This window comes from Eptatretus burgeri, chromosome 16 (assembly GCF_056783735.1).
Source record: "Eptatretus burgeri isolate ZD-2024b chromosome 16, Ebu_testis_v1, whole genome shotgun sequence".
NCBI classification, from domain to species: domain Eukaryota; kingdom Metazoa; phylum Chordata; class Myxini; order Myxiniformes; family Myxinidae; genus Eptatretus; species Eptatretus burgeri.
In genome coordinates this window covers 20,090,309-20,102,926 of record NC_140976.1, presented here as the reverse complement: position 1 = coordinate 20,102,926, position 12,618 = coordinate 20,090,309, and the positions used below count along the sequence as shown (strand labels likewise).

Genomic DNA, 12,618 nt, shown 5'->3' with positions numbered 1-12,618 from the left:
AAGGAGGTGTGTTTCCCCCTGACCAACCCCGTTCGCCTATGACTGCCATGGCCCAATAGGGAACTGATACTGTGCTCGCGTCAGACATATGTATAGAAGATTAAATTCATTCAAAAAGAACCCGGGCAGCACCGGGTGCATTCACCTAGTATATATGTATACATGTATATATGTAAATATGGGCTGTTTCACAGTCATGGTCATTTCTGGTATTTTGTACCCTTGCATGCTAAATAGCTAAATGAGAGGCTGTAATATCTCTGTCATAAGGGCCAGTAGTTAGTACTAGTGATGGCACAACTTGGACCACTTTTTATTTGACAAAAAAGTCAATTTTTGGCAGAATGGCATAAAAATTGCCATTTTTTGACAAATAGCTGTCTCATTTTCTCCAGGTGCACTGCATTCACAGTGTATAAACAAATACAAGCAGAATTTGGGACTTTTATTTGTTGTTGCATCAATTTAATACCTCTTCTATACTTTGTCCACAACATATTATTCATTTCAGACTATGAATATTTATTTCACCCTCAATAAATATGTCCCACCGTTCGTCCGTCAAAAATGTCCTCTCCAGAAATGCATATTGTGGAAGAATTTTTTTTAATAAAAATAAAGGGTCTTTTTAAAAGTTTATTGTGTGTTTTACCAAGTGTGTATATACCTGCACTGATATTATGCTACAACGTTTGAGTGTAACCAATAACCTTCTATTTGCATGGCCTGTACTGATTGCCTTACATGTGTCCGTCAAAAATGTGTCCTCTCCGGAAACACCTAAACTGCCACGAGTTATAAGAAAACTACTTGCTGGCTATAAATTTTGATGTTTTGTAAGGTTGACATGGTCATGAATATCCATTATCAGTAAAAGGTATTTACATTTATGTAATTTATCTTGTTTCAACACTGAATGTCCATGTCAAAAATGTCCTCTCCGGAAAGTTATTCAAAGTTTAAAAAATACTCTCCTAACATCCTTGGAGTATTATTTTTAATAAGAAATATTCATTCAGATGCTCCAAAAATTTGGATTTAAGTATTGTAATTAACAATGTTGGATTTGGAGAAATAAAAATATTAAAATATTGAGTTTGAATTTTTAGTGGTTGTGAGACAAACTTGGTACCCTCATTGTGAAACAGCCCATATATGAGTAAATATAGTATACTAGCGATAACCGTGCACATGCACGGGATAGCAGTACAACATAGCTGGTAGCAGACGACAGACCGTACACGGGGAATGACAAAAATACGCATTGTGCAAAATGCAAGTGGTACTATGGAACGCCAAGACTTCCCAAACATTGTCGGCATGTCCGCTAAGTGCCACAGCAATTTCAAAGGGATCGTGCGACAGCGAGCCGAGTTTTTAGTGTGCAAGCTTGGTATTATAATAGAGATATACTGAAACGCAAAAGAAAATTACCACTTGTTTGAAATGTAATAAAATTGTAACAGTTCAAAATAAAACAAACCAACAATTGCTAATTGAAACATTGGCATTTTATTGATGACATGTCAAGTTTTTGACCAAGATACACCATCTCATAAGTTTGTTCTACAGTACAGAACAGCACAGGGTGCAATGTCAGTCCCATTTCAATAGCGTGTGTGGTCACCATTGTTTTGGATACAGGCAGTGCATCGTCGGCGAATAGTGCCTACCAGTCTTTGGATGGATCGCTGCTGGATTCTGTCCCACTCAGTCCTCAATGTCTGAAGCCATCTGACTTAGGACCATCTGCCTATCCTGCCTTGCAGTGGTGACTCTTGACTTCCCTGATCGAGGTCTGTCATCTGCAGAGTTGTGGAGGGTGTCTCTGTCCACCAGGGCTGATATAGTCTGGTGTGAACAGCCAAGACGACGTGCCACCTCACGGTAGCTCAATCCGCCTTGCAGTATGCCCAAGGCACACTGCCGTTAATCCCTTGACAATCGTGGCATGTTGATTGAAATGCCCATTTTGCACTGGCCTTTTTAAAGCCAATATCAAGACATCACGTGTAGCTCATTAAAATCATCCCGTACCCCTTGGCTAATCACTGAGAGTCAAAACGGCTGTTCAACAGCTGTGCTATGAAGTGACCATTGAAGGTTCAAGTGACCATCCGTGACCATTTTGTCTGACAGTGAGGACACTATTGTCCACAAATAAGTTCACACATTTACTACATGCAGTGTTATTGTTGACATTTGAAGGTTTAAAAGGTGGTAAGTTTCTTTTGTGTTTCAGTATAGATACCCTGCTAGTATTTATTTATATATGCTTCAAAAACTAAAAATACTACTGAGAAAAATCCTACCAAATTTTTCATGTTACTTAAGAGTACCTTAAGTATGGTTACTGTAGGGGTAGCATACCTGGGGGAGGGGGCTCAAGGTGGGAGGAAGACCCCAATTCTCTCTCTGTACATCTATGCCATATAGCGCCCCCATTGGTTACCAGTATTACAAATCATCCTCATCTTACATAAGGATAGTTGAAACAACTTAATAATATACATTACAGTGATGTTCAAATCTGAGTGAGAATAATTCAAAATTTTCAAAATGTTTAATTTGACTTATTTTAAGCGGAGGTTGAAACCAAAGAACCCAACACGGAGCTTCACTGCGAAGCGGAAGTGATTTTTACTCGTGCAAACTAGAGATATAAGCAGCAAGGATGGTGACGAAGGTGATGTTAATATTAGTTTCAAAAGAACTTCAAAGTGAAAGGTCAGATAAATGCCGATAATGATGAGTAATTAAGTTAAACAGCACATCTACACACAAGTTATGCAACTAATCATTCCGACTTTATTCTCACTCATTCTTAATGATGAAAAACCAACAAAGAAAGTTGAAATAACTTAACAATATGCATTACGGTGATGTTGAAGTCTGAGTAAGAAGAATTCAAAATTTTCAAAATGTTTCATTTCACTCGTTTTAAGTGGAGGTTAAAAGTTAAAAACAAAACAAACTAGAGGGGGAGCACTCGGTAGAGTGCAAAACCTCCGCCGCCAATACTGCTGGGTCACTTAAGTGAACCTGATATCCTATTCATTGTACTAGGTCAAAACGGATCAGACTCTACTGAAACACGATTGAATAAACTAAACTAGATCGACGCGCATGTAGAAATGCCCAAAAAATAAAATCGAAATTTTTTTGAAAAAAAAAGTTGCAAAATTTGTTTTTTTTTCCTCTAACAAATTTTTTTTGGGGGTTGGAAATCACTTAAAACATGTAGAAATGCAAAAAAAATTTCAAACATTTATCAAATAAAATCGAATTTTTTTTGAAAAAAAAAGTTGCAAAATTTTTTTTTTTCTCTAACAATTTTTTTTTCGTTGGAAATCACTTAAAACATGTAGAAACGCAAAAATAAAAATTCGAATATTTTTTCAAAATGGCCGCCATAGCGGCCATATTGGACTTTGGACTAAGTCCAAAATCTAATGGCATGATCCTTGGACCATACCTAATCCTCCCCCCCCCCCACCAAGTTTCGTCGAAATCTGTCCAGGAGTTTTTCCGTAATACTGTTCACAAACAAACAAACAAGATGGGTGGCAAGATGGCCTTGAGATAGGCACACTCGGCTCCAAGCTGTCTCGCCTGGGTTTGAATATTGACCCAGCTACAAACTGTCATCCCCATGTTTCACAGGCAGGGCATGTGCCATCGTTAAACTGGGCGTCCCATCTACTGGCATAAGTTGATGGTCGTTAAAGATCCCACGGTGTCCTTCATCACTGGCACCCTGGAAAAATTACAAATTCCTGCACAAACCTTAGTCATATGTCAGGCATGGACCAGCCAGTTTGTGAAAGACTTGAGCCAAGCTTCCCCTGACCAACCGTGCAAAAGCATGGGAATAATTATGGCCATTAAAGAAGAAGAAGTTGGCTGACTTCCACGCAGATGGAAGATGACCTCGGGCAAACGATTGCGTGAACGGAGCAAAATGTCTGTGAAATACAGCATGTCGTCTTTTTGTTAAATCCGTCAAGGAAGCTACGGGTACTTTTGCTAGTGGCACATAATGGTCATTTCCACTTTGTTTGGTGTTGAGGTCAATTATATGAAACCGATTTTGCTCAAACTCTCTTTTTATACTTCTGCCGCCGAAGACACCGGAGGCATTATGTTTTCAGGTTTTCCATCTGTGATAATTTTCTTCGTTTTCTCTGCAACTGCTTATCCTATCGACACGAAATGTTCACCATCGGTGTGACTACTCAAGTAGAATATTTAAATGATAATTATGACATCATGGACCATGTGATGTGACAGCCATGTTGGAAAAAAGGAAAAACTTTGGTCCTCTGTATCTGAAACAGCTCAATGGAAAAAATTGAAACTTGGCACATGTGAAGTACTCCCCATGGGAAATAAGTCTAATTTTTTTTGATGATGTCATAGATGGTTTCATTATGACGTTATAATTGTGTACGTCCAACAACTTGTCCGATCATTATAAAAAAAATATTTGAGGGTCATCTTTGGCTGAATTGTATGGGGGGGGGGGTGTGAAAAATTGATGATGTCATCGCAGCCATTATTTTAAATCTTCTTAAACCTTCAAAAATCTTTTCCGAAACGGCTGAACATATCGAGGGGAACTCGACAGGTATGATCACCGAACCACGAGGAACAAGAAGTTCTCCACCTATGATGTCATAGGTCACATGGTTTGACAGCTGTGATTTTTATGAAGAATAAACCTTTAAATATCTTCTTCTCCAGAACGGTTTGACAGATAGAGGGGAACTTCACCCACATGTTCCCCAAGTATTTAGGATACCAAGGTGTTCACGAATAATTAATAGGTCACGTGCTCTGGTAGCCATATTGGATTGAACGAAAATCTGAAAAGATTCTCTCTCTTGAACTGCTGCATCAATCGAAGTGAAACTTCACAATTATGATCTAGTAGTCATGAGGAAGAAATGCTTTAAATTTCAACATGACTGGACACATCGTCTGACAGCCAGAATTATTTAATATTTGGAATCTTGGTTCAGGGATTGAAATCAAACTTAGTGCAAGTATGTATAATGACGTGATAATGTTGGCGGAGGCATATCTGGCAACATCGTGATGTCGAAGAGTGCTCTTGAAGTTTTTCATATATCTAAGGCTCATTGTGGAGGTTGTATGTAAATCACATAAAGAAATAAAACATTTATGCGAATTGCAAGCACGCTAGAAGACAACGGATAAATGTATCTAGCATCTGGGATTGAGTCAGTGTGACCTTGGTTTTGAGCGTTAATAGACATCGGATGAGAAGGCGAAGCGAAACAGGCCAAATCATACGAATTCTGAAATCAGTGACCAATATTTTCAACGATATAAAATTCCAAATGTCCTAAGGAAAGGATGCCAACTTTACAGCAAGAAATGCTCCAATTATCCTGGGACTCCCACACACGGCACATTTTCACTGCCACAGTGTCTCCCTCTGCAACTGCAATCAAGGCGGAATGCTAACAGCTCCATTTGAGCAGCCATTCAATCAATCACAGCACAAGAAAGCAGACAATTGAAATGTCGAAGAAGAATTTTTTTTTTGGTCTCAATCCAACCCAGTACCATGGAAAACAACTAAAATCATACCATATGATATGTGGCAAACATGCGACTTTGCCACAACGAGAATGCACGTCCTTCGTATAAAGGTCACCAGTCGGACTGCTGCAATAGGGCCTCGCATGAAACAGAGTTAATCCGATGAGGTCGTAATCCTGGCTAAAAAGAAAACCCTAATCTGAGAGGATTAACCCGTTAATGCAACCTTCCTGACAACTTGTAAAAAAAAAAAAAAAAAAAAACGAGCAGCAGGTGAAGAGGTATTTTTAAAGAGATTGGCAAACAAAACTGCCCATCATATGGAAAAGGAGAACAGAACGTCATGAATGAACTACAAGCATTATTCAGCAGGTACGTATCAAAAAGGCAATGGGTACAATTATTCCAATTCGTTTAATGAGACTTTGCAAATCCATTGGCTCCAAACAGAACAGCACTCGTAGAGCGAGCACGTGCACCTCCACAGGCTAAACAGTTTATGTATTTTTTTATCCCAATGATATGCCGGATCTGCATTTGGAACTCAAACAAAACCTTTGGCGGCTTGTTCTCGTCACCTACCCAACTCAACCACCAAGTTTTGTCCGAATCCGTCCACAACTTTTTCATATATCGTGCTGTACGGTATATCGTTTTTCACCCATCTCTCAATGTTGAAGAATCATTTAAAGAAATTCTTGGATCCGGATCTAGAGACAGATAGTCACCAAAATCTAATCATTTTGGGAGGATTTGATGTACCATAGCTGACTGTTTTCAGTGTTGATGTTGCAGAATCAGTTTATTGGCAAAAGTTATACTGCGTGGTTTGCCCTTGCCTTCCCAGCATTGTTTGTCCATGCTCTATCCATATAAATAATGAGAGTCAAGCAAGGAAACAGCAAGCACCATTATAAAAGTCTTTGGTATGACTTGACTGTGGTTTGAACCACAGACCTCCCAGACTGAGAGTGGACGCTCTTGCCATTACGCCACTGACTGTGGCATGAGATGTATTTTGTGATTGAAATATGGATGTTGGGGGGGCGGGGGGGAGGGGAAGATTACTTTGCATTGGATGAGATTCACGATGTAAAACTACATTAGTCCATGGAATGAGGGCTGGAAGGGTAGCCTGTAGGAGTGTACACCCACCTTCAAGCCATCGAGCCTGGTTTTGAATCTAAACCCAGCTATAAACTGTCACTGGTGTTCCACACATAGAATGATTCATCAATGTGTGTGCCATCCATCAGATCAACGTTAAGCCACAGGACATGTCCGCTTGCACTGGTCGCTGGTGGAAGTTAAATATCCCACAATGTCATCCAGAGTAGACCTTTGATTATATCGATGCCCTGAACAAATTACAAATCCCTGCCTGAATCACCTTCAGTCAAACGTAACACCTGGCCAGCCGGTTTGTGAAAGACTTTGGTCAAAAACACTCTTTGGCTGACCCCACAAGGTGGGAATGATTGGGTCTGTAGGTGGAACTGTACAATTTTTTTGAGAGTTTAAAAATCCACACGGTGTTTAAAACCTCCGTATTAAGACAGTGAAAAATCTCATCCATTAACTTCATAACCCAATAACCACCAAAGCGCCTTAATACTCAATCATAAATGCCAGAGCGCTTTGAAATTGCACCTTGGTGACAGCGACGTGTAGTAAATCTTCCTGGAAATGAAGCTTTCAAAATGCATAAGCACCGTAATTTTCATCAGCAAACAGCATCCAGCCAGGTTTGTGCAGTCATTTTCAATTATGAATGATACATAATGAGATGCTTATAACACAGCGCAAAGGAAGATTACCAATTATACAGGGAAGGTCATGCTTTTGTCAATGGTTCAAATCAATTTGCCAAGAAGGGTAGTAAAGCGTTGGTGCTGCACATTGACGTGAAGACCTTCAACAACTGGTCAAGAAAAATGATCTATTAGTCGAATTACAAAAAATATCTTTCCACACAATTAACCAAAGCTATTAGTTGCACGCCATCTGGTACAAACAAAGTTCAATCAAAGTGAGGATGTGACGTTAATTATTAATTATCTTGACAATTACTACAAGGTAACATTTATTAGCTCGCCTGTTCGAAGAACAGAGAGCTAGAGCGATACCCGTGAGCATCAGCTTGAAAATGTTAAATTTTTTGATGCAAGTTATTTTTAACCTCCGCCATCGAAAATCGAAGGTTACTGTTTTCACCCCTTTCTGTTTGTTTTTTTGTTTGTGAACAGTATTACGGAAAAACTCCTCGACGGATTTTGACGAAACTTGGTGGGGGGGGGGGTTAGGTATGGTCCAAGGATAATGCCATTAGATTTTGGACTTGGTCCAATATATATATATATATATATATATATATATATATATATATATATATATATATATATATATATATATATATATATATATATATATATATATATATATATATATATATATATATATATATATATATATATATATATATATATATAGAGCCTGGTGTTGGCGCAGTGGTTCGGGCAGCGGCTTGGGATCCAAAAGGTCCTGAGTTCAAGCCCCGTTGGGCCACTGAATTTATACACCAGGGGGTTGACTCAGCCTGTCATCCTCCCGAGGTCGGCGAAATGAGTACCAGTATACTGGGCCGGTGTATACGCCGGTTAAAATAGGTGTACCATATCCCTGTGTCGTAAGAGGCGACCAGGGTTGCGTCAGGAAGGGCATCCGGCGTAAAACATGTACCAAATCACTATGCGGATCATACGGATGATCCGCTCTGGCGACCCTTAAAGGGAGCAGCTGAAAGAAGAAGAAGATATATATATATATATATATATATATATATATATATATATATATATATATATATATATATATATATATATATATATATATATATATATATATATATCGGGGCGTATTATGTGATACCGGTCGTCCGTCCGTTCCTGTCCGCACTCTCACTCCCAAAGTTTTCAACTTTCCCTTTTTATATTTGGTACATAGGTACAGACTGTGGAGACAATGTGTCGTGACATACGTTGGTCATCTAAAGGGGTTGCCATGGCAACCAGGATGCTGTTTTCCATCAGTTCTTGTCCGCACTCTAACTCCCAAAGTTTTCAACTTTCACGTTTCATATTTGGTACATAGGTACAGACTGTGGAGACTGTGTGTAGCGACATACGTTCATCATCTAAAGTGGTTGCCATGGCAACCAGGATGCTGTTTTCCATGTTGTCGCACAATTCTGTATATACCTTCTTGTTAGGGCATATATTGTGCTCACTTGCGCTCTTGTTACTGATTACAATATGCAAATACATATATTGCTTTATAATTATACTTCACTGCAATGCTTTATAAAAAATATTAATTATTAGACTCGTCTTTTAAAAACGATAAATGAATAAACAGGTGAGCATTGGGTGGCTTGGACACCAACTCTGGTTTTTCCATCATAGCCATTATAAGCGTGGACCATCAAAAATACAAAGCGTCGTGAAACTTGGCAAATATACACCCCCCCCACCCCCCACACCAAGGGCATCAAATGCTCCCCCGACCGATTATGGCATAAAATCTCCCCCCACCCCCGACGAGGGCATAAAATTACCCCACCCATCAATTATGACATACAATTCCCCTCCCCCACTGAATAGGGCAAAAAATCCCTTCCCCCACAGACTGGAGCATAAAATTTTCCCCGACCACTCTCACCAACTATGGCATAAAAACCACCCTGCCCCCCCACCGACTTGAATCCTCCCTCCCCCCTCACCGACTATGGTATAAAAAAATCCCACCTCGACAAGGCATAAAATCCCCACCCCACCGACGAGTCCTCCTCATCCCTTCATTGACTATGATATAAAATCTTACAGATGGGGGCATAAAATTTGCCCCCACCACCTCACCAACTAGGACGTAAAGTCTCCGCCCCCCCCACCCCAACTGACTAGAGCATGAAATCTCTCCCCGTCCCTCACTGACTATGGCATAAAATCTCCCCACGCCCCCGCCCTCCACCCATCAATCAACTGACTAGAGCATGAAATCTCTCCCCGTCCCTCACTGACTATGGCATAAAATCTCCCCACGCCCCCGCCCTCCACCCATCAATCAACTGACTGACTGACTGACGAATTGACTAGGGTATAAAATCTCCCCCTGCCCCCCACCCAGCAATCGACTGACTGACTGACTGACTTGGCCATAACATCTCCCACCCCACCGCCAACGAATCGTGTAAAAAATCTCCCACCCCCCCCATTGAACAGGGCGTAAAATCTCTCACCCCCCATCGAACAAAGCGTAAAATCCCCCACCCCTTCCATCGAACGTGGCGTAAAATCTCCCACCCCCTCATCTAACAGGGTGTAAAATCTCCCACCCCCCCCCAATCGAACAGGGCGTAAAATCGCCAACCCCCTATCGAACAAGGCGTAAAATCTCCCACCCCCCCCCATCGAACAGGGAGTAAAATCCCCCACCCCTCCCATCGAACGGGGCGTAAAATCTCCCGCCCCCCTTCCATCGAATCTTGGCGTAAAATCTCCCACCCCTCCTTACATCAAACGTGGTGTAAAATCTCCCACCCCCCATCGAATAGGGCATAAAATCACCCACCTCCCCCCATCGAACAGGGCATAAAATCGCACCCCCCCATCGAAGAGGGCGTAAAATCTATCACCCCCCCCCAATCGAAGAGGGCGTAAAATCTTCCACCCCCTCCTTCCCATCGAACGGGGCATAAAATCTCCCACCACCCTCCCCCCATTGAACGGGGCATAAAATCTCCCACCCCCACCATCAAATGGGGTGTAAAATCTGCCACCACCTCCAATCGAACGGGGTGTAAAATCTCCCACCCCCCGATAGAACAGGGCGTAAAATGTCCCCCCCCCCATCGAACAGGGTGTAAAATCTCCCTCCCCCTCACTGACTATGGCATTAAATCTTCCCACGCCCCCACCCCTCCAACCACCAATCAACTGACTGACTGACTGACTCGGGCATAACATTTTCCACCCCACTGCCAACAAATCGGGTATAAAATCTCCCACACCCCACCACCCCCCGCATCTAATGGGGCGTAAAATCGCCCACCTCCCCCATCGAACAGGGCGTAAAATCGCCCACCCCCCCATCGAACATTGTGTAAAATCTCTCACCCCCCCAATGAACAGGGTGTAAAATCGCCCACCTCCCCCATCGAACAGGGCGTAAACTCTCCCACCCCACCCCCCCCCATCGAACAGGGCGTAAAATCGCCCACCCCCTCCCCCATCGAACAAGGTGTAAAATCGCACACCCCCTCCCCCATCGAACAAGGTGTAAAATATCTCCCCCCATCAAACAGGGTGTAAAATCTCTCCCCCCCATTGAACAAAGTGTAAAATCTCCCACCCCTCCCCCATCGAACAAAATGTAAAATCTCCCACACCCCCCCACCATCGAACGGGGCCTAAAATCTCTCACCCCCCACCTCATTGAACGGGGTGTAAAATCTCCCGCCCCTCCCATCGAACGGGGTGTAAAATCTCCCACCACCCCCCCCATTGAACGGGGCGTAAAATCTCCCACCACCAAACGGGGTGTAACATCTCCCACCCCCTCCCATCGAACGGGGTGTAAAATCTACCACCACCCCCCCCCCATTGAACGGGGCGTAAAATCTCCCACCATCAAACGGGGTGTAACATCTCCCACCCCCTCCCATCGAACGGGGTGTAAAATCTCCCACCCCCTCCCCCATCGAAGAAAGTGTAAAATCTCCCACCCCCTCCCCCATCGAACAAAGTGTAAAATCTCACACCCCCTCCCCATCGAACAAAGTGTAAAATCTCCCACCCCCTCCCTCCCATCGAACGGGGCTTAAAATCTCCCCCACCCCCATTGAACGGGGCGTAAAATCTCCCACCCACCCCACCATCGAACGGGGCCTAAAATCTCTCACCCCCCCATTGAACGGGGCGTAAAATCTCCCACCCCCCCACCATCGAACGGGGCCTAAAATCTCTCACCCCCCATTGAACGGGGCGTAAAATCTCCCACCCCCCATCGAACGGGGCCTAAAATCTCTCACCCCCCCCCATTGAACGGGGCGTAAAATCTCCCACCTCCCCCATTGAACGGGGCGTAAAATCTCCCACCATCAAACGGGGTGTAAAATCTCCCACACCCACCCCCATCGAACAGGGCGTAAAATCTCCCCCCCCCTCACTGACTATGGCATTAAATCTTCCCACGCCCCCACCCCTTCCAACCACCAATCAACTGACTGACTGACGAATTGACTGGAGTATAAAATCTCCCCCTGCCCCCACCCACCAATCAACTGACTGACTGACTCGGGGATAACATCTCCCACCCCACTGCCAACAAATCGGGTGTAAAATCTCCCACCCCCCCATCGAACAGGGTGTAAAATCCCCCCCCTCACCCCTGAGCGCACAGACTACCACTGACCACGTGACCTAGACTTCCCCACCAATCACAAGAACAGAGACCCCAACACACGAGGGCCCCAGAACTCTGTCCAGATCCAAACGATGTATTACACACACAACCCATACCGCCCCCTACCTGTACCCATGGTTACCACAAGATTATCAAAACAATGGCTCCCTTATACATTATGAAATAAACTTATGTAAGTACAATGGAAATCACAGGAGGAAGCGAACCCGCCGTTGGTGAGTCTCCTTCGTGTTCGAGCAGATTCTCCGCTTGGTTCGAGCTCATGGAAAGCGCCACTCGGGCGTCCCTGGTGGACCTTCAGTCATCGATGTGAAGAACGTTCCACTCAAATCACATTCAACGACAACGCTCAGGATTAAACGAGCACGCTATCGCCATGACAATCAGAAGTCGAGAAAGAAATCGGTTTTAACTGATGACAATATAAAAAGCTAACTCCGCAAATAAAACAAGTCACTGAATAAAAAATAAAAAAATAAAAAAATAAAATGCAACAAAACGCTTCCCCGACAATCACCCGAACACAGTTTGAAGAGGGCGCGTAGCGGACGTGACGTCAGAGTTCTATCT

At 43.0% G+C, this 12,618-nt stretch overlaps 1 protein-coding gene across 9 annotated transcripts in view; it reads right to left on the bottom strand.

Annotated features, from left to right (window-relative positions):
• The window catches only part of LOC147010657 (centrosomal protein of 85 kDa-like), a 90,703-nt gene extending 78,085 nt beyond the window's left edge, over window positions 1-12,618 (bottom strand). For 2 of the 9 annotated variants that reach the window (XM_085860018.1, XM_085860019.1), the window contains exon 1: window positions 12,255-12,618. In XM_085860018.1, the coding sequence (XP_085716144.1) occupies window positions 12,255-12,312 (58 nt within the window). In that variant the 5' untranslated portion in view covers window positions 12,313-12,618. Of the gene's footprint in view, window positions 1-5,616; window positions 5,653-12,228 lie in introns of those variants that run through there. The other 7 variants (XM_085860014.1, XM_085860015.1, XM_085860011.1 and 4 more) reach the window with 7 other exon arrangements.